Genomic DNA, 26,984 nt, shown 5'->3' on the forward strand with positions numbered 1-26,984 from the left:
TGGAAAAACTGTACAATTTCACATTGTAGTATTTCTTATTTTCAAATTTTCAAATTCAATCAAATTTCTTACCAGTAGTTGGGAGTTGTCAACCCAGTGTCTCTGGCTCTGAGCTACTACTAGTGGATGAGACTTGGGAAAATAGCCACTAGGGGAGATGCCTCAGATGAAGGCCCTTCATCAGGCAATAGCATGTCAGTCTCAGGATGAGGAAGGGAAATGTGCTGGGGAGTTAGGGGCGCTAAACCCCTGCTTGATAGAAACCAAATGGTCAGACTCTAGCGAGTCCTGAGGGCACCACTGACACAGACTGGCACTGCACTGCTGCTCAAACACCAGCAGCTCTGAGGCGCGACCGAGATGACAGAGAAGTGTGCGTGCTGGGGGGCGGACAGCTGTCTGAGTGAGGAAGAAAAGGGTGATCATACGAAATACATCATGCATGATTTCCAGACGCCTCTCAGAAAGGTCAACTTGGGGAGCAAACAGCAATGTTAGGATTGGGGCAGGGGCGGGGGCACAAAAGGTTTAGCTTGAAACATATTGTGTTAAGGGATGAACCTTTTAATTTTCTTTCTGTTTCCACTCTCCTTAATGTACATGCTTTTTTGCCTTCAGAAAATAGAGTCAATAGCTGCACAGAGTTGAAGGAAAACTTCCTCTGGTGTCCCCTCTGCATTTACCTATATTTAAAAGGAAAAAAAAGAGAAAGTTAGTCTTTTTTTTTTTTAAAGATCTTATTTATCTATTTATTTATAGAAAGTGGAAGAGTGTAGGGAGAGGCAAGGGAGAGGGAGAGAGAATCTGAAACCGACTCTGCACTGAGCGTGGAGCTTGACATGGGGCTCGATCCCACAACCCTGAGATATGATCTGAGCAAACTCAAGAGTTGGACGCTTAACCGACTGAGCTACCGAGCCACCCCTAGAAAGTTAGTCTTAAATGTTTGTAGATAAGACCGTTTCTAATAATAAAAAAAAAAGAATTACCTGCTCATAACTTGCTGTGCAAAATTTTAAAATGGGAAACCCCAAAACCACAGAGAAAAAAGTGAGGACTTGTTTCAAAACTAGGTTTGTCTAAATTAAAACATCAGTGAGATACCACTACACAGCTATTAGAATGGCCAAAATCCAAAACACACCACCGGATGCTGGTGAAAGTGGTGCAACAGAAATGCTGTTGGGAATGCAAAATCTTTGCTGATGGGAATGCAAAATGGTACAGCCACTTTGGAAGATACTCTGGCAATTTCTTACAAATTAAAAATTCTTAACCATATAATCCAAGAATTGTACATCTTGGTATTTACCCAAAGGAGCTGAAAATTCATGTCCACAGAAACACTTGCACACGGATGTTTACAGGAGCTTTATTCATAATTGCCAAAACTTGGAAGAAACTAAGATTTCATTAGGTGAGTGGATAAACTGTGGTATCCAGATGATGGAATGTTATGTAGCACTCAGATGAGTTACCACGCCATGAAAAGACTTGGGGGAAACTTAAATTCCTATTACTAAGTGGAAGAAGCCAATCCGAGAAGGCTACATACTGTACGACATTGTGAAAAAGGCAAAACTGGAGACAGTAAAAAGACTTGAGTTGTGGGGAGAGGAATGAATGGGTGGAATAAAGAGGATTTTTATGATAGTGAAACCTAATGGTGTGTACATGTCATCATATATTTGTCAAAATCCAAATTGAGTGTGAACACAAGAGTGAACCCTAATGTACCCTGGACTTTGGGTGGGAATGACGTGTTGATGTAGGTTCATCGATTTCGACACACTGCGCTTGTGTGGGATGTTGATCGTGGGGGAGGTTGTGTTTGGGGACAAGGGTATATGAGGATTCTGTACTTTATGTTCAGTTTTGCTGTGATTTAAAACTCAAAATCTATTTAAAACAAAAACTAAGTGCCTTGCTAAGGTAAAGTATCTTTGAGGCTCATGGAAAGACGAAGTAGTTAAAAGGAGACTTCTGAGAGTTCTAGAGCACCTGGAACACGATGGGAATAGTGCATGGGGCGGGACTGTAGAGAAGAAAAGCTGGGGGCTCAGCTGGTCCCGTGGACGTTGTTGGTACACCACTTCGAAGGGCCTGGAGCAGAGGAAGCAGGGAGGGAGCTGATTTCCTGGGCATGAAGGCACTACTACCCCTTCCTCCCTCAAAATGCCTGACATTGTCCCTGCCACTGACGTGTGTCTCCCCACACCCGGGACAGCCACAGGAAGACCTAAGACCCACCTAAGACTCGTGGGAGGGGTGGGCAGCGAGCCTGCTAAGATGCAACTTCTTCAGGCTTCACCTTCACACGTTCTCATTTGCTAGGGTTGGGCTGGGCCTTCTAATCCGCATATGTAACACACTGTCCAGATGATTTTGCTGTGGGTCATCTTGGACCACACTCTGAGAAACACGGATTTCTTCCACTCTCGCCTACCTTTCTTTGTGCAAACTAGTTTCGATTTCACAACACTAGGGACTTCACAGATCCCAAAGGTAAAATAAATTCTCAACCCCCACCCCCCCCAGCCCCCCTGCCAAAAAAAACAAAAACAAAAACCCACCACATTTAAATAGCCCAGAAAATAGATCCAACAATGTATACAGAAGTGTTGTTTGTAGAAGCCCCAAACTGGAAAAACTGCGAAAGTCCATCAGCAGTAGATGGATAAATGGTGGCCGAGTCACGTGGTGGAAGAGTATGGTGACGGAAGAAACACCACAGCTGCATCAGCGACAAGGGTCACCCTCCCGAAGTTGCCGTGAGAGAAGTCTTGAAAGAATGTGCATACAGTGCGATTCAAGAACATGCCACGCTAAATTGTGTCGGCTAGGGATCCAGACATGGGTGGTAAACCTTAAAGAGAAGCAGGAAGATGAGCAAGAGGGACAGGAAAGTGGCCACTGCTTGGAGAGGAGAAAAGGGATGACCTGGGGAGACCCAGGGAGCTGCCATTCCCTCCAGCTGCTGGGCCCGTGTGGAGATCACACAGTGTTCGTTCTACAATTCTTCAAACCGTCCACACTGCTTATGCAAATACTGTGTGTATGATATACCTCACAATAAAGAAAACATTAAAATTTTTAAAAATTTAAGTGCCCCTCCCCCAATAAATGTGTCCTCCCCGATCCTTACAGGAGAGTCAGGGGCTTTCCATCTGGGGACACAGACTTCGGCCTTGCCGTGTTTGTGTCCCTCACAGCACCTCGCCTCTTGCTTTACCTCTCCTTCCTTTTCCTGTCAACCGAAAACGTTTCCTGGGTGCTAACGATATATTATGTGCTGGAGATATCAAGCTGAACAAGACAGAAGGATCCTGCTCTCAAGGAGCTCACAGCTCAAGGGGAGAGACAAAGACTTAACAGGAATTGACGCTGTTCTGAGGTAAGTACAGGAGCTGTGGATACAGGAACACCTTCCAGGATGTTGGGAGGGCTGGGAAGCTTCCTGAAGAAAGTCGTCATCGTCATCATCATCATCAATGATAAACTTTACCACTAATGAAGCATAAGTGCTTTTATTTAAGAAATTTATTATTAATTAAATTTTTTTCCACTTCTGCCCTTGCTTGTTAGCTCCCTTCTCTCTCTCTTATCCTCTCTCAAGCCCTCCATCATCCCTCCCTTCCTCAGTCCCTCCCCCCTCCCTTGCTCCCTCACTCCATTCCCTGCTCCCCAGCTTAAGTGCTTTTAAACAATCACGTAATTCTGACAACGATCTTGGAGGACAGATATTGTCATCCCCCATTTCACACATGACAAAACTGAGGCTCTGAAAGATAAATTTCTCAAGGTCATACAGCTAAGTAAGTGGCAGGGACCAGGTCAAAACCCAGGTCTCTGACTCCAAAGTCCTTGCACTTTTCGACTACATGATACTATATCCACCAGCTCAAAATGGCTGCATGGTTGAATTTGGTTGGGGCAGCAAGGAATGAAGCTGGAATGATAAGCCTTTGTTGACCATAAAGAGCCCTACAGATTCTATTACGTGATAATAATGGGGACTTAACGTAAGGGTTTTCAAAGTATGAGTCAATACAATCAATCAAAGGTGCATAAAAGTCGATAAATATTTGCCTACAAGAGGGCTGAAGTGTAAGGCAAAGAGCACTGTATCAGGAGCGATGATAACCTGGTACTATCTCCGGTGAGCTTCAGGAGTCAGACTAGCCATTCATCCTCTTGGGGCCTCAGTTTCTTCCTCTATTCTATGAAGGAGCTGATGTCAGACATGGTAACCTCCAGGTTTGGTCCTAGCTCTGATACTCTACGCTACTCCAAATCTCGGCTCACATTTTCGTGGTGGCGAGGTGCCCATCACTGGGCATCAGGACTGTTGGGTGTTGCCAGTCAAGCTGGGCCTACAGGAGTAGATCTGCATTAATAAAGAATGAGAGGCTTCTCTGTGGAGAGACCAGCATATGCAAAGGGGTAGGGATCTGAAAGCACGTGGATTTTTCAGGGAACAGTGGGTCATTTGTTGAGTACAGAGCAAATGCTGCCTGGGTTGGGGAAGGAGAAAAGGAGGCCGGAAAAAGCTCGGAATGAGGTTTGCCTGCTCCAGGACATTTTCCATAAATGGAATCACACACTGAATGTGGGGTTTTTTGTGACTTTTTTTTTCACTAAGCACTGTGTTTTCAAGGTTCACCCATGTTTTAGTGGGTATCAGTACTTCATTCCTTTTCCTTTTTACTGCCCCATAAGGCCTTCCTACCTTTAACCTGAATGTACCAGGCGTCCCTTGGAATCAATGCCTGCGCTCCTAACATCCCTTCTGGGCAAACCTGCCACTCCCCTTCCAAACCTGCTCTTGCCTTACCAACCCTGGAAGGAGGGAAAGGCTGTTCACTCACTTCCCTGGCCCCTCTCAGTTTCCCTCCCATGCAGTGGGGGGCGGGTGAGAAGGTCTAGATCCATAAACACGTGGCCTACTGTTTACACTGTCTGTGACCATATTAGTGGCAGACAGGTCAGGTCTCCGGTCCCGCTGCTCCGCGAATTCCCACACGGAGAATATTTTAAGAGAACGGTAAGTGACTGATACGTTCATGTATTACTCTGTAACTCAAAGGAAATGGGAAAGAGCCAACTTCCTGAGTGCATTTTAAGTTACAGGAACCATTCTCAGTGCTTATAATTTTAGCACATTGAAACCAGCTAACAAGGTGCTAGTGTTGAACATCCTTAGTGAGCAGGTAAGAATCCTGGATCCTGATTGTTTTATGTGAAGGGGGGGACTTCCTCAGCAATCGTGCAAACTTGAAAATAAGATGTCCTCTGAGGTTTTGCTCCATAACCAACGCTTATGCTCTATTATTCCATAGCAACTCTCCTTTCCCACTAAGGGTTAAAGTCAGCTTCATGACGTCCTTTTCTCCAAAGACCTCCAGCTCTGAATCCGCAAAGTCAGAGCGTATGAGGTTTTAAGGTATTTAATTTCACTGAAACCAAGGTAAGTGGATTTGCTTTTGACTTTAAGAATCTTTTTGGGTCTGAGACTTGATATAAAATCCTGCAGTCAGTGATCAGCAAAGAAAATATATTTTTTTAATTAAAGCTAAGAGCAAGTGACCAGGAAATGCAGTCAAATCTGAGTTTTCACCTGACTTCTCAAAGGAGAGCAGTCAGTGGTAACATTTCCCGGCAGTCAGAAGAACATATTGCTAAATTAGGAAAGTAGTTACACTGCCTTAGAAGTGCACATTTTGTCTATTCTTTCTCTCTAGTTCTGTGAATTTGCAAACCGTAGAACAGTTGGCTGGTTCAGACACTGCCCCCATCTAGCTGCGCTTCTCCTGAATTTTCCCACGCTGTTACAAACATGGCTTGAGTTGTAGTTTTGTTTTTCGTGTCCTGGCGCCATGGGGCTTCTGGGACAAACCCAAGCTGCCACTGAGTGGTTTATGATTGCTGTGTGCGCCACCTTCTTCCTCTTTTAATCTCATCCTTCGTCCAGCCAGACGGAGCCCCCCACCACAGGGTCCCCTCACTGCTGGACGGGCTCGGCAAAGGCAAAGCCCTTCATATGCAGCCCCTGCGCGCTGTCTGGGGCCCAGCGCCCGATGCATTCTTCAAAAGTTAGGGTTATGTAAACGACGCTTCTGGGGAGCCCTCCACTTCACATATCCGGTCAGGCCACATAGTTCTTGTTCTCAAGGCCCTAGGAAGAAGGAGGGCTATGGAGGCCTTTAAAGACAAGCATCAGCAACAATTTAAGAACAATTTAAAATCTGCACGTTAATGGCTTCTCAGCACGTAGGACTTTCCAAAGTCCGGGGGCGGTTTGTCCATTTAAAAAGTTAATGTTTAAATCTTTCCTTCTTTTTCCTCTTCTTCCAAATTTTGAACGAAGTTTAACTTTGAATGACAGCTTTTTCATAGACATCAAAAAAATTCTAAGACCTACCTGGCCATTTTCCTGTTTAAAATACCAGGAGTTTTTAGGTCGAACTTTCTAGGATAGTCTAGAACTGTGTTATCCAACGCGGGAGCCAGAGGGGCCCCCTGAACACTTGAAAGGTGGCTAGCAGGGAGGAACTGAATCTTTAATGCTATGGAATTAAAATCAATCTAACTTTCAGGCGTGTGTGGGGGGCTCAGTCAGTTAAGTGGCTGCCTTTAGCTCGGGTCATGATCCCAGGGTCCCTGGGATTGAGCCCCACATTGGGCTCCCTGCTCAGCAGGGACCCTGTTTCTCCCTCTCCCTCTGCTGCTCCCGCTGCTTGTGCTGTCAAATAAATAAATAAAATCTTTGAAAAAAAGAAAATCAATCTAACTTTTAAAACTGGTACTTGACTCAATTATTGGAAAATTCAAAAATATAATGGAACAATTTGGGTATGTGAAACCTACCTTCTTAACCATAAATCTTACGAAATACAAATACAATCTACGATTTCTGATGAAAATTTAGCATCTGAATTGAGTCATGCTTATCTACGATTTCTGATGAAAATTTAGCATCTGAATTGAGTCATGCTTATGTGCCAAATATTGAACACACAGTAAAAAATATTTTAAAGTATCTCATAATTTTTATATTGATGACATATTGAAAAGCTAATACTTAGGATATATTGGGTTCAATAAAATATGTCATTAAATTCATTTCATTTGTTTCTTTGCCTTTTTCTTGTTAATGTGACTACTAGGAAATTGTAAATTCTATGTACATGGCCCACATTCTCTTTCTGTGGGAATATGGGACTCTAGCAAATTTGTTGAATGAAGGAGGAATGAATGAATGGGTTCAGGTCCTTTACAGTCTTGCATCAACCTTGCTTTCTGGTCTAGTGTCCCCCTACTTCCATTCATCTGCTTGGCACCACAGTGCCATGCTAACGTTACTGGGTGCTTCCTGTGTCAGGGCCTTTGTCCCCTTCCCCTCCGCCTGTCAGGAACTTGTATTCTCCTTTAGGACCCGCAGAAAAATATCCTCTTTTTCTCTGAAGGCCTTACCTACCTTTCCAGGCCTTGTGCTCCCAAAGACCCAGAACATTCTGTAAATCTTGTTACTATATTTACCACCTTGCTCTGGTGCAGTGTTTTATGGGTCTCTTTTCCTCTTGGAATTCCTGGCATTAAGCATTGGACATTACAGATGCCCCATAAATATATTCTGAATATGTCAAGGACCTTAGAGGAAACAGCACCAATTCTCTGCTGGTAGAATCCCTGTCAATGGCTCCTGGAGACGTGGGTTAAAGTGACGTGGGACTGCCCTGAACGGGGCGAAGGTAAAACCTGCCATGTGATTAGAGCGACCACTGGGAAAGGAAATCAAGAAAGTGTATAGAAGAGAACAGGGTCTGGAGTTCTCTTCTGCCTGCTGTTCTGGGAGGATACAAATATGCAGTGAGCACAACTCATTTCAACAGGACCACAGGGGTGCAAAGAATAAGGCGCCGAATCCAAGTCTCTTTGCGGGGATCCGGTGCAGGCCTGACAATCAGGGAGGGAGGGGGCGTAGGAAGAAGACTCTTCAAGCAGAGTCATGAAGAATGAGTTTCTTAAGTCTCTCAGAGACAGATGGAAGATTCATGCCTCATTTGTCATGTGAAAGGACAGAACCTTAGGGCTCCTTGAAGTCACCTGCCCCTTCGTGCACCTTTCTTTTCACTGGGCGGGCAGGAGGGAGCGTGGTCTCCAAATCCGGCTCGCTAGTGGCACTCCACGCAGGCAGGTCCAGCCTGAACCCGGGGAGGCGTCACGCTCAGAACAGAGATGCAAACTTCGCTGACGAGGGGCATTGATAGGAGAGGCCAAGCAGTTGGCAACTGGGAAATCCCAGAGCTTTTCTGAATTCAAAAAACTCTTCTCCAGCGCCAGGGAGAGAAAGGGAAGTGGACGCGAACGGGTTAAAAAAAAGCCTCTGCTGAAGGCAGCTCAACAGTCTCTCCTAGGAGAAACAAAAGCCTAAATAAGGGTGTTCCCATTGATTGCACAGTTGTTAGTAGTGGACAAAACAAACTAGAAACAAACCGGCTGAAGAAACTATAGAATATCCGTATTATAGAGTATTTCATAGCTATTAAAAAGAAAACATCTTTGTGATGTGTACGGACTGCCAGGTGTTTCAGAGAAATGTGTACGGGATAGTAGGATTTTCATGAAAACAGAAGCTTCCACCTCGGTAGGTGTCGGGGGCCGGGTGTTTATACAGAGTAGATTGGTTGGGGTCAGAGAGCGAGAGCAAGAGAATATGAGACAGAGACAGAGAAAGAAGGAGGAGGAGGTGGAGGAAGAAGAGGGTGAGGAGAGGAGGTGGAAGATAGACAGTAAATTGTTCACACTGGGTATTTGAGGGGAGTAAGTTTGGAGGGAGCATTGCTAGCTGTTTGATTTACACATGTCCATACATACTTAGATACTTTTACTCTTGGCTTATTCTAGTAAGCACTTATTACTTTGGTAATTTAAAAAAAATCTTTGAAATAAATCTAATCCCAGCCGTCAACATGAGCACTTGACAGTTTTAACACAGCTGCGACCACTGAATCCCCTGCTGATGCTTTTTTCTCCTTAGCCTGTTTGATCTTCAGAGAATCTGAAGAGACTCCACCCCCCCAATTGCCTGGGGAATGGGATCCCGCAAGCCGTTGATAAGGCCTCTCCCGGTTTCCCACTAAAATGCCAATGGAGACCCAGAAAAAAGTGAATGGTCACAAGAATTCTGAAAAACTTGGATTGCTACTTATTGCCAGTGGAATTAGATTCCATAATCTGCTCCTGACTCAGAAAATGACCAGAAAACCAGGCATCCATCCTCCTGCTGTGTGGCCACGACTTCCAAAGGCAAGAGCTGTTCTCCTTAAGCCCCACCAGGACATCCTCTTCTAAATCTAATTTAAGACCGGACTACCAAAAGAACAAGTAAGGGGAGAGGGGGGACCACCCCCCAAACCAGAAGGACTGACCTGGCCCAGGGGGGACCCAGAACGAGCCACAGGAGCATGTGAATCTCAGGGTGGCGGTGGTCCCTGCTCAGCACGTCTCAGCCCCGAGATCCCAGGTTAGGTGTGAGCCTCCCGGAGGCACCCCAGCTTGCCTTCCAGTGCGAGATCCAAAAGGACCAGTCCTGAGTGCCACCCGTCCTCGAGCACACATAAAGTGACACTAACGGTCACCTGCCCGTCCTGTGGGTCAGGAGAGTCCCTTCCACTCCACCCCCAAACTGAAGGACATAGCAGATTATGGTTTCCAAAGAGAGTTGAAACAATATCTCCCACCCCACATATTCTTCTAAATATGACCTTGCTACTCACTCACTGAGAGATGAAATAGAACCCCCTTCTCCTTGAACCTGGGCTGGCCTGAGGGACATTCTGATAAGCAGTAGCATGTGGCAGAAGTGACGCTGTGTGATTTCCCAGGCTTGGCCAGAAGAAACCTCCCAGCTCCTGCCTTGGTGTTTCAGAACACTCACTCACTGGAGGCTCCCACCTTTGGAACCCAGGAACCGAGCTGTGACAAGTGCAAGCCGTTCTAGAGAGGCCACGTGTAGGCGCTCTGGGGGACAGTTCCGGCGAAGCCAGCCCCGTTGAGGCCCCGGACCTGTGAATGAGGACCCATCTCCGTAGTGGACACAGCAGCCCGCGCCGTGGCAGCCCCCTGCTGCTGGAGTCATCCCAGTTGAAGCCCCAAACACCACGGAGCAAAGAAGCACCATGCCCGCCGTGCTTCCTCCAAACGCCTTAAGCACAGAAGCCACAGCTATCGAGTAACAGCTGTTGGTTTATGCCACTAAGTTTTGGACCGGTTTGTCACACAGAAGTAGATCACCAGAAGAGAGGATGAGTACACTTAAGACAAACCGAGGTTTCCGGGGAAAACCACTCTAGATAAACAGGCAAAGGGCACACATTCGCAGAGACTCATTAGGGAAGAAGATCTCTGATAATCATATCCTAGAGGAACTAGAAAAATTTTAAATATAATTTTCTGAATACTCAGCAATCACTATTTATTGAGCACTTTTTTTTTTCTTGTGCCAGGCAATGTGCCCCGGGGATAAAGCTGTGGACAAGACAGACATAATGCTTCCCACTACAGAATTTACTTTCTCTCGGTAGCCGCAGACATGTAAAGAAGTCATTATAATAAAGCATGACAAATACAAAGCTGGGGAAAGAAACAGTGTTCTACAAACACACGGGAGGGACGGCAAATGCATATGGTGGCTAGTTTAGACCGTATGTAAGAGGATGTGGTTGCTGTGACCACTAAGTGCAGACAGTCTTGACGCGAGAACAGGTGTGGTGAGAAGGCAGCAGCATGAGAAGAAAAGAATGAGCTGGGCCCACAGACACGCACCTGAGCATTGAGACCAATGTCAGTAGCTCAGGAGCAGGAATGATAGTGCGAAAAACTGAGCCGGAAAGATGCAAACACATTTGGGATTTCTCCTAGAAAGCCGAGAGCACAGCAGTGACCATCACGGAGTGGGTGGTAGATACTGAACTCTGCTCTCCGGTGAGGAAGTCACTGCCACAGGCTGATCTCGAGTCCCTGAGTGTGGCCACTCCGAGCTGAGATGTGCTGTCCCTGTGAAATACACTCTGGGTTGCAAAGACTTAATCAAATCAGGGTCGCCCATTTCTTTTGACTTTTTAAAAATGTGGCTACTAGGAAACTTAAAATTACACATTGGGTCCCATTTATGTTTCTTTTGGACAGAGCTAGTATAGAAGGACCAGAGGAGAAACAAGGAATAGAAGTACATCAAAAATAAAGGATAATTACAGAAAACTCTCAAGTTAAAAAAAAAAAAAAGGTGCCTATGCCAGTGCAAGTCGATGAAGGTGGACTGACTGATATCTGGACGCAAGTTTTGAATGACATGAAAAAATTGGGGAAAAAAACCTCACCCCAATATATTTAAAGGTACCACCTGAAAACAGTTGACTTCCAAATTTGTCTCTGCCTTTTCCTCCACAACACTAAATGCCTGAAAACAGTGGAGCCATGTTTTCTGGATGCTGATCGAGAAATACTATGACCAGGGCGCCTGGGTGGCTCGGTGGGTTAAGCGTCTGCCTTGGGCTCAGGTCGCGATCTCGCCCTGCACTGGGCCCCTGCTCAGCGGGGAGCCTGCTGCTCCCTCTCTCTCCGCCATGCCCCCTGCTTGTGCGTGCTCACGCGCTCTCTCTCTCTCTCTCTCTCTCTCTCTCTCGCTGTCTCGCGAATAAACTCTTTAAAAAAAAGAAAACTATTATGACCAAAATGTTATGTCCAGTGAAGCTGTCATTGGTGTGTAAAGCCACTAGAGCAACATTCTCACATTTTCACAGAAAAACTGAAGAGTTAGTTGAGCCAACTGAAAGCCCTCAACGAGGGAGACTTCAAGGTACAAAGGTCATCTGGGGCTTTCCTTTACTTGTGTGAGATTCCGAACTTCGGAATCCAGTCCACTCAGGGTTGTCAAGGGTGAAGTCTGACCTTCCCGTGCCTTCTGCCTCCCCCCTTGCCGGGCGGTGCCAGCGGCTGCCTTTCTCATTCTTTCTCCCTCAGTTCAAGGGAAGTCTCCTGCCAGGTTGGATGACTCCCCAGAACAACAATGGATGTTGCTCTATTTCAGGACTTACTAAAAATGGCTAAACTATTTATGAAGTCGGGACACTGCGGCGGAAGAATGGGCGAACAAAAACCGTAACTTTCTCCTCGGCGAAGGCAGAGAGAGCTGCCAGGGAACTTGATTTCCTGCATCTGTGAAATGAATGTTTACGAGTGCTTGGCCTCTCTCTCTCTTTTTAAATTGGTTAAGACTAATAAATAACCCAGGGACAGTTATCGTCTGTTATCAGGCCCCCTTCATCTATGGCCTGGGGCATTTCTGGGCTGATTACACCATGAGCAAAAAGTACTACCAGGTGGAGAAAGACAAATGTAAGAAAATATACCAAAATGTTCATTAGTGGTTTGGGTGGAAGATGCTTTTTAAAAATTTTTTTAAAAGATTTTGTTTATTTATTTGACAGAGAGAGCGAGCACAAGCAGGGGGAGCTGCAGAAGGAGAGGGAGAGGCAGGCTCCCCGCTGCGGAGGGAGCCCAATGCGGGACTCGATGCCAGGACCTGAGATGTGACCTGAGCTGAAGCCACTCAGGCGCCCCACGGTGGAAGATGCTTATCTTTATACTCTTGTATTTTCAAAGTTTGTGTCTTTTTTAAAAAGTAGTTGTTACTTTTATACTTGGCTAAAAGAGAAGCTTGAAACATTAATTTATGCAATTCCATATATGCCACCGAGGTAGCTATTTCTGGGGTTTCTCACAACAAGCCCTTCTCTTCTAGGAATTCCTTATCCCCCACCCAATTCTCAGGGAAGACTCCCAGGCAGCCATGTGTATAGGGGCCAGGTTTTAATTCAAATGCTACCTCCTCAGAGAGTTTCCAAACACCCACCTAAATATATGCACCCTCCCCCGCCCCATCGACAACTCACTGTTTTGTTTTGTTCATAGAGATTATCCTATTAACAATGATTTTACTTTCTTGTCTAACATGTTTCTCTTTTCAGTCTGTGGTGTTTAGTGCTGTGCCCCCAGCACCAAGAACAGTATCTGACATATAGTAGCCACAACAAAATATCCCCAGAACAATGAAAAGGTCCCATGTGACCCCACCTGCCTGGCCAGAGTCGACAGGACCAGGGAGAAGGCCCTGAGCAAAGCCAGGCCAGTCAGAACATTTCTGTCTGGAACTTGGAACGGCTGTGGTAACATGTGGATGTGGAATTTGCAGGGTGGCCGTATGCTGGCTTCTGGGCCAGAGAAAGAAAAGTCTGGATGAGTGAGAGAAGAAGGCATTTGTGCAAAGCAAGAGGGACCTGGTCGCACAGGTCTGGGGTTTCAGCTGTGGGCTGCATCACAAGTTTTCTGTTTTGGGTTAGGCCAACTGGAGTTGGTGCCTCTTACTACAACCAAGGAGCCCTAATCAACCAGTACACCTATGGTTACAATCATGTTGTTAAAATTCACAGCAACAAAGTTGGAGGAAATACTCCAGAATGTGTGCCTCTGAGTGGTGATAAGACCTCATAAGACCTCATATGAGATTTCTGTATTTTCCAAAATAAATCTGTTACTTTTATGATTAGAAAATTATATCTACATATATATTCCCCCCCTCCCAAGGATCATAGTGATAGACCTGGAGGATTCCAGGAGGTCCAATTCTGTCCATCCATCTTAGTTTAGGATGAAGGAGGGCGAGGTTAGACAGTGAAATCACTCACCCAGATTCACAGAGCTCGTTCACACCACCGTGCCTCAGGCTTCCTGGTGCCCAAGACGGTATGTTCTCTGCCAGGGGTCCTTGGCCGGGTGCTATGTTTTTTACCCTGAAATGCTACATTTCAGTGTTTTTCTTTCTTTCTTTCTTTCCTTCTTTCTTTTTCTTTCTTTCTTTCTTTCTTTCTTTCTTTCTTTCTTTCTTTCTTTCCTTTTTTTTAAAATAAATATGAGTTCTCTCACTCAAATGGTGAAAAGCTTCCTTTTAGGGGCCGACTCTAGTGAGTTGGCTGTGCCTGTCATACTGCGGCGTTGGGCAAGTCTCTGAGGCAGCTGTCCGGACTTGGGTAGAAACGCAGCCCTACCGTTGATTACTGAGGTCTGCCCAGAGCACAGGCGAGGGAGAGGGTGCAATGAAGAAAAGTTCTGTTCCAGCGCTTCCTCAGATGCAGAGCAAAGCTGCCTTTATGAGAGAGGGGAGAGAGCTGGGAAGTCAGGGGATCCATTTGTCTCACATACGCCCCCACCCCTCGGTTTATGTGGTAAGAAGTTCCGTTTTGTATGAAGATGGCATCATGAGGGTGTGAAGAGTGAGGCAGTGGCTGGATCAGTTCCACTTTGCTTTTTTGTTACCTTTGTTTGAAATTTCACTGCACTTTTTTTTTGGCTGGCTGGTGGCCAAAAGGGCTGCCTGTCACTAGGCAGGGGTGTTAGCTGACGGAGTCACCCTTAGCATACCTGGGCCTGAGGGAAACGCTGGTGCTGGGTGGTCTATTTCTGGACTGGACCATAACGTGGCTCTAGCTCCTACGTAAACCTCACCGAGCTGCTGATTTGTCTTGCTCGCGTCTTGGAGTGCGGTCACCACTCCACCTCGTTTTAAGAAAACTGAAATGATCTAGGGCCCCATCTGCAGGGTACACAGCCCTGACTTGGGCTCCCAGGAACCCAACCAGACAGGGAGGGAGGTGTTAACCATCCAAAGAGCATCACAGGGACGAGCCACAAACTGTCACTTAGAATCCAGAGAGAGATGATGCTGTTGCAAGAAGATGGGGCAGGAGCCCAGAGGCCAAGAAGCACAAAGGGACAGAGGCTTTCCCCTTCCCCATGGAATACAAGTCTGTCTCCTTCCCCTGCTTCTCCTCCCGTCCTCACTTCTGTAGCCCAGCTGCTGGCAACGCCCACTGGCCACCTGCAAACGAATCTCACCTCCCTGCGCCCAGTACTCAGAGGGCCCTGCCGTCTTTAGGCAAGGCTGGGGAGGGGGCGCGTTCATCCAGTTATGGGCAGAGGCACTTCCTCTGAGAGGCCCTCTGGGAGTCCCGCGGGCTGCAGCCGCACTGCTCTGCAGTCAGGGCTGGAGAGGTCTTAAATATCTGCTAAGCGGATCATGAATGTGATCTCACCATGGACCCAGCTGCCAGTATCTCCAAAATGCAGGGAAAGCTGACGAGATGAGTCAAATGGAACTAGAAACTTCGTTTTTCACTAACTGAGACATTTCTAAGGAGGATTCCAGAGCTCAGGTTTATCTGAGAACTGGGTCCTGTATACCTGTGAGTGTGTAGAATTTAGGTTAGAATGATTCCAGAGGGAGAGAAAAGGGATTTTCTGACTCTGCAAGTGGTTAAACTCTAAATGACTTCGGGATTTTTTTTTTCACCTCTTCAAATCGAAAGTGGAAGAAATTCTCCTCTATCTGGACAATTTTCTTATGTGTTCCAGGCTGCACAAAGGGTGGAAATCACTAATCTTGTAAAGGCTTTTGTGACCCTGAATTCTTAAGACCCTGCTCTTACATTATGTACTTTCTTGTTTTGCTTGTGTTGAACGTGTGTGTTTTATGTGGCCGACAGAGCTTACACAAGGCACAGCACACAGGTTTCCTCTTGCAGATCAAGTCCTATGACTTGCTAGCAGCCGCCTGGAGTGCTGAGCTAACAAGCGCTCCGAGGGCCCCGGAACGAGTGAGTCGGCAATGTCTGCTGCGGAGAGGAAGTTGGGGATGGGCGCTCTCAGGCTCCGTGTTTGACATCCCTGTGTTAAATCAATGGACACCGTTCAGACCTCTACACCCAGGGCTAAGTTCTTAGGATTCTGGAAAATGGACCATTAGCTGGTGTAGAAGATGAGAATTCACTATCAGTGGTTTCTGCCAAGGAATGGATGACGTAGCTGCCTCAGAGACAAGCTGGGTATTTACTGATTGGTGCCTCCTCTGAACTTCCCGTGAGCAGCAGAAAGTAGGCGCTCCCGCTCTTTACTGTGCTTTGGGACCCAGCCTCCCGGGAGTGGTCTCTTAGCCTTGCCTTTTGGATCGGCAAGGCGGCTGGACTGAGCGTTCTGTCTTAAGTCCTGACTGTGTCTGCCCCCCTCCCATCCACCACAGGACAATTACTTGCTTCAGCATAAGGTTCGTCTTCATCTGGTCCATGCTTCCCTCTCCATCCCTATCTCTTGTTCTTCTTTTCCTTGGCACTCTACGTCCTAGCCAGACTGAGCTCCCAGTTGCTCCTGACCTTTTTACTTGGGTCTCCTTCTGGGTGGGGTGCCCTGCTCCCCTCCCGTCACTCCCTCTTTGAGGCTCAGCTTAGTTGTCCTCCGGTGACCTTCCTTGATGCTTTTCCTTTCCCCCTAGACTGCTTAAGTCTAAGTACCCGTGGAACTGGCTCTGTGCTCACTTTGACCCCGTACAGTGATCAGAGGCTTGTCTATCTCTAGGAGGCAAGAACCGTGTCTGGGATTCGTATCTAAACCACTAGGGCAAGGGGTGGCCCATGGGAGGGGTTTCATACATGTTTATTAGATGAGTGGATGAAGGGGGATTAGATGAGGGGATGGAGGGGAAGTAGTTTTCCCAAATTCATGAAATGAATGGTGATTCACCAGGGATTATCCCTTGTGATCGTTAGGTTGACGCGACCCATTTCCCCACAGTCTCTTCACTGTTGCAGCAAACTACCTGCTCTCCTGGCCCCGTATGCTGCTTTTCTCAATCGCAGTTACTGTGAGAAATCCAAGTGCCCATTATGAACTGTGTAGAAATCTAGAAATTCAAAGTCATTGAATATTAAATCCAGAAGAGACCTTTTGGGTCATCCTGTTCAGCTGAGGTCTAGAAGGCCGAACCTACGCCTCGTCCATGTCTCCCTCACCCCTGCCCTTCCTCCCGCCCTCCCTCTCTCTATTTGGGAAAAAGGAGTTGCTTGCAGCACCTGTAAGGGCATCTGTGAAAACTCTGTGACCAACTTTTTATGATCTGTGTGATGACGACAGATATTTAATTTTGATTTATGCAAAGGTGAAACTGTGCAGCTGTATGCAGCTCTAATTCCCAGATCCCTTGACCAAAATTTCCCTTTTCTTGAAAAAAAAAGAAAGAGAAAGAAAGAAAGAAAGAAGAAAGAAAAGGTAACCCGCTCATTTTGGAGGAGGCAAGTGAAATGTGTCACCTTGTGTAGCTGTGTTTTCGTCTCATAGTACGCAGTCACAGGGATGGACGCTCGGTAGTAGGTTTCAAGGCGCTTGGCGATGGCGGTGGTGTCTTCTGTGCAAGGGCTGCTCTGGCCCCTCTGGAGAAGGCGGTTGGTCATAGTGTCTGCTGAGCAGTCCATACAGATCACCAGGTGCGGGTCTCCAATCTGGGGGTGGGGGAGCACAACATGGTCAGAAATTCCACTCTGACGTTCTGGAAAGACCTGGGACCTCTAGTTCTTTCCTTTCCTGACCTTCTAGTTCCTCTCAAGGTCCCCGAACTACACTGTGGCGGAGCTGAGACTGGACTTCATGGCTCCTGTTTTCTAGGTTGGTATCTTTCCACGTGCCGCCTCAGAGCTGTCTCATGTCCTCAGCCTTTGTCACCTCACAAAATGTAGAGGTCATAAAATATGCTACTTAATGCAGTCACAATCTGTCCTCTATACTAAGGGGACATAGGTGTGCGTATGCGTATGGGTGTTTCTTCTGGGAAGACTTCCTTCCCTGACCTATTGAGGCAGGGCTAATCACTTCCTTCTTTGTACCTGGTTGCATCCTAGGCGACCACTAGGGCACGGTGTGCCTGTGCCTGTTTGATGCGGGGTCAGCGGAGCGTAAGCGTGGAATGCACAAAGGTTGGAGTCAGGCTGCTTAAGGTGTGGTGACTTTCTCTAAGGTGGTCTTCATCAATTCCTTGCCTTGGTGTGCTTGAAGCTCTTCCCCCACTGAGACATAGAACCCAGAGCTCTACCTCCTCCAGTTACAGGTGAGCTGACCTGTAACCACTCGGACCAATAGAGTATGATGGAAATGATGCTGCATGCTTTTAGAAGCAAGATCATGAGAAATTTTGCAGTTTGGGCTGGTCAACTGTCATCTAAGATGTCCAACTGTTCTTTTTTTTTTTTTTTAAGATTTTATTTATTTGACAGACAGAGACACAGTGAGACACAGAACACAAGCAGAGGGAGAGGGAGAAGCAGGCTTCCCGCTGAGCAGGGAGCCAGACTCGGGGCTCGATCCCAGGACCCTGGGATCATGACCTGAGCCGAAGGCAGATGGTTAACAACTGAGCCACCCAGGTGTCCCAAGATGTCCTTGCAAACAGAGATGCCTGGCCAGCTCTGGACTGTTTTAGATAGGCCAGCCCTGGGTCCAGATACGTACACTAGCCTTAGCTGCTATCTGACTGTATAAAGTCAGCTGTACAACGGACCTCCAGTGAGAACCAGCCAGCCAAGCCCATCAAACCCCAGAACCCTACTAGAGAAAATAACAAATTGTAATTTTAAGCTGACTCTGTCATTAACTGAAAGTATCACTCAACTTCTCTTCATCCCAATTTTCTTTCTTATTTATCTATTTATTTATTTGACAGAAAGAGCACAAACAGGGGGAGTGGCAGGCAGAGGGAGAGGGAGAAGTAGACTCCCTGTTGAACAGGGAGCCCAAAGTAGGGCTTGATCCCTGGACCCCGAGATCATCACCTGAGCTGAATGCGGACACTTAACTGACTAAGCCACTTAGGCGCCCCTCCTTTTTTTCTTTTTTTTTTTTTTTAAGTAGGCTTCATGCCCTGCATGGGGCTTGAACTCCCAACCCTGAGATTGAGTTGCACACTCTACTGACTGAGCCAGTCAGGTTCCTCTCATTTTCTCATTTGTACAATGAGGATGATCACAGATTGCTGTAAGGACTGAATAAAATTAAATAAAATAATGTAAGGATGTTGTTTGGCATGTGTACTCAGTAAGTGTTAGCTATTAGGCTTATTTCTCCTTAGGCTACAATCTCTTTGTGCGGGGTTAGGAGGGCTTGACTCCTGGTCCCAAGTCTTGCAGATAGTAGGCAGGTGATTAAGAAGTGTTTTAGTACGTTGATGGTATGATCAGCAGCGAGAATCTCCCAATCTCCCTATCCTCCCCCAAAACGTTCCCTGGCTCCTGATGTCTCTGTGTCCATGCTGCCTCCACCACCACAACCACCAAGAGACTCGCTCCCTCTAGTCATCTTGCAGTGGTCAGCCTGTGAGTAAATGAAGGCTGGCCACCCCACTCTGGAAACTGCCTGGGACAGATGGGAACAAAGTGGGGGTGGGGTGGGGAAGGAGTACTTTCAGGCACCACAGAACAGTAAGTTGCTGGTAAGTGTTGATCAAACATTTATCTACCCCTTCTATAGGATGTACTTGAAGGAATAGAGTGAGAAAATTCTCCAAAATCTAGAAGAGTGAAATAAACCTCTGGACTATGTCATGCAACTTTTCTGCCTGTATTAATTGGAAAACAAGAATAAGCCTCCGAGCAGCAAGGCTGGGTTTGGAAGAAAATGACTCATGTCTACCAGCAGAGGGCGAGCTCGGGAGGCAGCCTAGGGTTGCGTTAGAGTTTGGCTGCCTGGAGCAGTTTCTGGTTGGGTCTGCATGAGAAGACTAATCGTGGGAGTTTTGAGGCCACTCTTGAAGACAGGAGAGAGAATTCAGGGACACATTCAGGTGCAAACAGAGATAATGGGCATCTGAGCAGGAGCTGGCGGTAATAGACCCTCTGCCTCAAAGTAAGTGCAGAACTGAGAGGTGGTTCTGTCTTCCACATGGATTCTCCAAGTGTGGTCCACAGCCCAGCAGCACAGGCAGCATTTGGGGGTGAGTGAGAAAGGCGGTTTCAGGCACCATCCCTGAGCTGCTGAATCAGTCTTGCATTTTAAGAAAATCTCCAGGCCAGTTCTTCACAAAATAATAATTTGAAAAGCTGCTCAACCAAGCCATTTCCGAGACAATGGGTTTGACCTAACCTTCCTCCCACGCTCCCTTCCCGCATAACATGCTATGGAGCAGTCACTGCATTTGGAAGTGGCCTGTACCACTAATGGTTTTAGTACCGAACATTTTCTGAAATACTATTTAATCATTTTTCAAAACTTTGATCTATATCTATCTTTAGAAAGTCGTCTGGAGTAGCTCTCCGTGTCCCAGCTCTGCCTCTTTTTCATTAGACTGTGGTTTACCTTTAACCTCACGGGACCGGAAAAGCACTCTGCCCTTGTCTGAATGAATCACAGAGACTTGGGGACAACTCCCTGCCCCCGACCTCACCCTGCTGGAATCCCTGGAATTCTGCCATAGCAGAGTTGGGTTCTTCACAACCTTTGGGTGTTCAGGGGATCCCTATTACAGCACAAGTGTCCTGTAGGGGCGGTTGGCATCCTGCAAGCAAACAACATTTCAGTAGCTAAGGCCTTTACCGACAGCCATCGCTTTAACCCGTTTAGCCCCCTGCCAGGGAGTATTCTTTGTCCTCTAAGTAAGAGGAAATGGAGGCTCACAGAGGTTAACTTGCCCAAAGCCACTGAGGACATTAACGACAGTCCTGAGCCAGCTGTGTGTGGTTCCAAAGCCTGGTGACTTCACCCTCGTGGACTTCTCCTCCAGAATGGGGCTCAGGCCAGATGCCTGGTGGGCCAAACGGGGCCAGGAGAGGAGGGCAAGACAGGGGGAAAGGAAGTGGGTGGGGTCAGAGACCATTTTATTTTGTGGGAGCTGGCTCTCGCTGCCTCTTGGGATCCAGTTGGGATGAGTACTCATCCCAGCTGAGGGCAGCCACCGGGATGAGAATGGCAGCTTCAGCTGACTTGTGATAATGGCTTCGCCTCAGTGATTCCAGCAGGGGGGACAGGAGGAGGAGTTTACCCGGCCCTCCTCTGACCCCCACTTTAGTTTTCTTCTGATTAAGTCAGGACACTGGTTAGGCCATGTTTACCAGTGGGCAGGGGCATGCCACCCAGAAATTCTCTTTTGTTGAGAAAAATAGCTATCTTGTTCTCTCTGGGTGCCTCGTTTTCCTCATTTTAAAATGAGGATAATAGTAGTTTCAACCTCAATAGGACGATTGCCAGGATGAAATGAATTAATAGATGTCAAGTGCCCGGCCCATTTTAATGTGAGCCTGGCAATGGATTCATCCCTTTGAATTGTAAAAGCCCCCGTTGGTCAGATTTGGCTTTAGAACGAGTCAGAGGCCCCACCCATGCTTTTCGCTTAAGTCACACGCTCCAGCATATTTCCTCTTTTCACTCCACTGGGAGGTAAGGGCCCCTGGTTAACAATAAAGTGGCGTATACCTATTTCCCATTTGCTCTCACCTCTGAGGTACCGCCCCTTAGGGAGCCTCCCTAGAAAGGGGTATCTGGGTCATTCCAGCATTCTTGAACACATAACCTTAATAATAATAATAATATCATCCCACTGCCACATACTGCCATCACACAGCTCAAAGTTCTACAAAGAACTGGAGGTCAGATGGAGAGGGCAGAAAATTGCAAGTGGAGAATCCCAAGGTGGTCTCCAAGGCTCCTCACAATTCCAAGCAATGAGAACACACCAACTAGAACGTCCTTTGGCCAGATTCATAACCCCCCCCACCTTTTTTTTTTTTTTTTTTTTTTTTTTTTTTGCAAAGAGCTCATTCTGAAAACGAGAATCACTTATCCTGTAGATGGAAGTGTTATGAGGTAGTTAAGAGTCGTTGGGCAGAGGGATAGTAATGTCATCTTTCACACACCCCGGAAAATGATCTGCATATTCAGGCTAAGGGCACAATTTAAGCTAAGAGGTTCCTGGGAGGGAAAAGCCAAGAGCAAGCACGGGCATTTTATTTCTGTTAATATCTGTTTAGTTTGGCTGTTGTTGAGCACAAGGTTGGATTAATGCAGGAAAGCACTTCAATTTCACACTCGAGAGCCAGGCTAAGCACACACCCCTCCCCGAGATGATAACAACTCTACACAGTGGAAACAATAGTATCTGCTGAATAGGATTATAAAGATTAATAAAATGACATATGTAAAGCATATTTTAAGTGCTCAAAAAATAGCAGCTATTACTCTGTTAATTGTGTATTCCATACGATATTATCTGTACACAAATGGGTAGAACTCAGACTGGAAGAACATACATCACAATGTTAATAGGAGTTACCTCTGGGTGATGAGTTAGTTTTTGTTTTATACTTTTCTGTATTGTCTCACAGCTATACAATTTTTATTTCTGTAGTCAGAAAAAATACATAATTTTGGAAAAGATGGTAACAATTTATTGAACACCATATGTAGGCTTATAAATGTGTCAGGTACTCTGCAAGGACCCCATCCAATCTTCCCAAGAGGCATGGCTATAGCCATTTTCAATTTACATTTTATGGAAGAGGAGACCGAGCTATGTAAGGTTAGATGACTTGCCAGTGAGTTGTGTAGCAGAGCTTTGAATACAGGCCTGTTGAGACCAGTCCCTGTGCCCAGCGGTTCTCAACTGGACTGGGAGATGGAGAGGGAGATGGAGATGATGGTCAGAAACCCCAACTCCTTCTTCATATTCCTTCCTGTCACCCACACGCTGACACACCTGCACTCGCACACACACACACACACACACACACACACACAAACTCACCCCCTTCCCTCCTCCCCGTATACCATGTTGGATACTGAAGGCACAGATCATGAATTCAGTGGGGCCAAAACCAGCGTTGGGAATAGAGGATAGGACGGTAATAGAGGAATCGCGCACAGACACACTCTTACGCGGTGGACACTGGTTTGGGTTTGGTCTTGGGTGGTGTCGTGCACAGCAGTCAAGCAAACCCTTACAGATGCTGCGTCTCAGAGGACTCCACCATAGGTGTGCGAGAACGCCAGCCTAACTAACTGAACTGGGGTTTTGCGGCAACAGATGGTCCCGTGCAGCAGGCCCATCGTGTCTGCGACACAGAAAGCCTGATTAAAGCCATTCCCAGGCCTGAAGGGGCTTCAAGCAGCGGTGGGCCTGATTAGTGTATGAGAAACACTCACTGTGCTCCCAAGCCGGCTGATTGCTCTAAGGCTCTGGGGAAAATCAGACATCCGTGTTTGTCTTTGCCAAATTTCGAATTAATTCCTTGCCTGTAATTTGGAGGGGCTCTACGAACGATGGGGTCCCTGCAGGGGCATAAATGAATCAAGAGCGGCTCAGTCCGCGAATTGGTAGCATCTTTGTTTTTCTGGTCAGGTTTAGAGCAAGTAGTTGCTTTGGAAGGTCAGGTGTGTTCCCTTGCATACAGCCTAAGTAAGGGACGTTAGAATCTTCCAAGGTCACCATACCCAGGGGCAAATCAGTACTATGCTTGGCCTATGCAAACTCCTCCCAGCAGCGCCTAAAAGACTGTTTTGGTAGATGGCTCACTGTAGGTCATCAGTTCATTAATGAAACGGGGCACTCGTGTATTTTTTGAAATGGTAAAATGAATTTTAGCATTGGTTGAAACTGTCTGATCATCATGCTAATGACTCTTTCTCTTTATTTATTTATTTGAGAAAGAGAGAGAGAGAGAGCACAAGCTGGGAAGGGGCAGAGGGAGAGGGAGAAGCAGGCTTCCCACGGAGCTGGGAGCTGGGCTCAATCCCAGGACCCTGACATCATGACCCGAGCCCAAGGCAGACTTAACTGACTGAGCCACCCAGGCGCCCCTCTGCCACATTCTAATGCCTGTCTGAACGGGGCCCACAGTGGGAGGGGGAGTTCTGCTTTACTTTGGGGGAGATCATATGGGTTTTTGAATTCATACATACCAAAGGCCAGGGACAGGCCACTGACCATGTAAAGCCTTTACCCCACATAGTCTACCTGGGTTATAGGCAGAGGAGAAAGGTTTGATGAAGTAGGGATTTATAGATTTGTGTGAGGTGTGATTAAAAAAACGAGCGACCCTGGGGCAGTGGCTCAGTCAGTTAAGTGTCTGACTCTTGATTTTGGCTCAGGTCATGATCTCATGAGTCATGGGATCAAGCCCTGCGTCGGGATCTGTGCTGAGCGTGGAGTCTACTTACAATTCTCTCTTTCCCTCTCAACCTCTATCCCCCGAATGTGAGTGCTTTCTCTCTCAAAAATAAAAAGTGACCTGAATCTAGATAATATTTTATAGCCTTTTATAGTTTAGAAAACACATTTATGTATGTTATGTCATTCAATGTTCACAAAATCCTCAAATTAGGTTTTAGCAAGTGTATTATTATCTCCATTTTCCAGAGGAGGAGTCTGAAGTTGAGTGACTTGCCCAGGGTCACACTAATATATGACAGAGGCAAGCTTCAGCTTTTTGGACTCTGGACCACGTGAGTGACTTGCTTTAAAGAGGCTTTACGTGAATGTCACCGCTCAAAACAGTTTGGAACCCCACAAGCCTAAAATCAGGGACTTGCCTACAGACCCAGTTATAAAAATCCCCAAGGGAGAATATGGATTATAACTTTGTTGTTGTTTGCACTTTGACCAAAAAAAGAAATGCTCATCTTTACATCTTACTTATCACAGTGGACATTTGGGGGCTTCAAAAGAACAGTTTAGTAAAGTAGACTTTTCAGAGACATTTTCCCCCAGTACTTCCAAGCAAGTGCATGACCTGTCCTGACTCTCTTGGAGATCCTCCCAGGGCTCTTCGGACCTTAAGTTCACAGGCAAAGTAAGTGTGAAATCACCTAGAAGTGTGCTGCCACCGTGAAGCCTGAACCCCAGGATACACTGTGGGCCCTGTGGCAGTCATGGTGTATCTCCCACTGTATTTGAATGGTGTGCTTCCAGAACTCCAATCCCTGCTAGGCAGGCAGCACGTCAAGAGCCTGACACAACTCCTCTCTATTCCCTTCTCGATCCTCTAGCCTTGCCAAAGCCCTACTTCTGAAGTCGTGTAGAAAAAATTTCCCTGTTCCTCAATTTTTCAGCATGTATCCTCAGGAACTTTATCCACTGCACAGCTAAAAGACTAGAATAAGCTAAAATGTAAAACAATCTACGGAAGACTCAATACTGTTAAGATGACAATACTACCTAAAGCTATCTACAGATTTAAAGCAACTCCTATCAAAGTCCCAATGGCATTGGATTTTTTTTTTTTTTACAGAAATAGAAATACCCATCCTAAAATTCATATGGAATCTCAAGGTCTCCTGAATAGGCAAAACAATCTTGAAAAAGAACAAAGCTAGAGGTCGCACACTTCCTGATTTAAAAACTTATTACAAAGTCACAGTGATAGAAACAGTATGGTACTGGTATAAAGACAGACACATAGACCAATGGAATAGAATAGAGGGCCTAGAAATAGACTCTTACATAGATGGTCAAATGATTTTGACAAGGGGGTCAAGGCCATTCAACTGGAGAAAAAATCTTTTCAATAAATGGTGTTGGGAAAACCAGATATCCACATGCAAAAGAATGAAATTGGACCCTTACTTTACACCATATACAAAAATTGGTCAAAATGAATTAAAGACCTAAAAGTAAGAACTAAAACTATAAAATTCTTAAAGAAAACATAGGAGGAAAGCTTTGTGACATTGGATTTAGCAATGGTTTCTTGAACATGACATTAAAACACAGGGAACAAAAGCAAAACCAGATAAATTATACTATAACAAAATAAAAAACTTCTGTGTGCTAAGGTGCCTGTCTGGCTCAGTCAGTCGAGCACAAGACTCTTGATCTTGGGGTTGTAAGTTCGAGCCCCACCGTGGGTGTGGAGATTACTAAAATAATAAAATCTTAAAAAAAAAAACTTCTGTGCATTAAAAGCCGCAATCAACAGAATGAAAAGGCAATGTACAGAATGGGAGAAAATATTAGCAAATCATATATCTGATAAGGAGTTAATATCCAGAATATATAAATAATTCCTACAACTCAATAACAAGAAACCAAACTACCTGATTCAAAAATGGGCAAGGGATGTGAATAGACATTTCTCCAAAGAAGATATATAAATGGCCAACAAGAACATGAACAGATGCTCAACATCATTCATCTTTGGGAAAATGCAAACCAAAACCACAATGAGAGATCACCTCATGCTCATTAGGGTGGCTACTATCAAAACCCCCAGAAAATAACAGGTGTTGGTGAAGATGTAGAGAAGCTGGAACACTCGCGAACTGCTGGTGGGAATGCAAAATGGCGCAGCGGCTGCGGTAGTGGTGCGTTAGAGAATTACCCGATGCTCCAGTGACTTCACTTGTGTATATATACCCAAAGGAGTTGAAAGCAGAGTCCTGAAGAGAGATTTGTACATCCATATTCGTAGCATTATCTACAATAGCCGAAGAGAGGAGGCAACCCAAGTAACTGTTCATGGATGAATGGATAAACAAAATATTGTTCAGCCCTAAAAGGGAAGGAAATTGCAACACATGCTACAACATGAATGAACCTTGAGGACATGATGCTAAGAGAAATAGGCCAGCCACAAAAGGACAAATCAGACTGATTCCACTTAGAAGAGGTCCCTAGAGTAGTCAGATTCATAGAGATGGAAAGTAGAATGGTGGTTGCAGGGGCTGAGGGGAGAGAAAGACAGGAAATTGTTGTTTAATGGGTGTAGAGTTTTAGTTTTCCAAGAAGAGAAGACTTCTTGAGACTGGACAACAATGCAAATACACTTAACACTATTGAACTCTACACTTAAAAGTGATTAAGGTGTTAACTTTTATGTTATGTGTACTGTATCATGATATTTTAAGAAAGTATAACAATCTTCCTAATTCCACTTTTTGAAAAAAAGTAGTTGATGTATGTTGAAGTGTGAGCTCTTGAAGTGGTTTGTTGTGTGGGAGAAAGTTCAGTAGAATACTGCCCACAACCACTAGAGTCACAGGCTCTGCTACTCTCCCCTTGTTGCTGGAGGCTCTGGAGCTGAGGGACAGCCCTGGTGAGCTCATCCCACTCTTGCCAACTAGGC

At 46.0% G+C, this 26,984-nt stretch overlaps 1 protein-coding gene across 1 annotated transcript in view; it reads right to left on the reverse strand.

Annotated features, from left to right (window-relative positions):
• Window positions 1–543: 543 nt before the first annotated feature.
• The window catches only part of AK5 (adenylate kinase 5), a 227,446-nt gene continuing 201,005 nt past the window's right edge, over window positions 544–26,984 (reverse strand). Inside the window, exons 12-13 of the mRNA XM_008690702.2 lie at window positions 17,199–17,387; window positions 544–683 (exon numbers count right to left, since the gene is read on the reverse strand). Of these exons, the coding sequence (XP_008688924.1) occupies window positions 615–683; window positions 17,199–17,387 (258 nt within the window). The 3' untranslated portion in view covers window positions 544–614. The remainder of the gene's footprint in view (window positions 684–17,198; window positions 17,388–26,984) is intronic.

Source organism: Ursus maritimus, unplaced genomic scaffold, assembly GCF_017311325.1.
Source record: "Ursus maritimus isolate PB19 unplaced genomic scaffold, ASM1731132v1 scaffold_12, whole genome shotgun sequence".
NCBI classification, from domain to species: domain Eukaryota; kingdom Metazoa; phylum Chordata; class Mammalia; order Carnivora; family Ursidae; genus Ursus; species Ursus maritimus.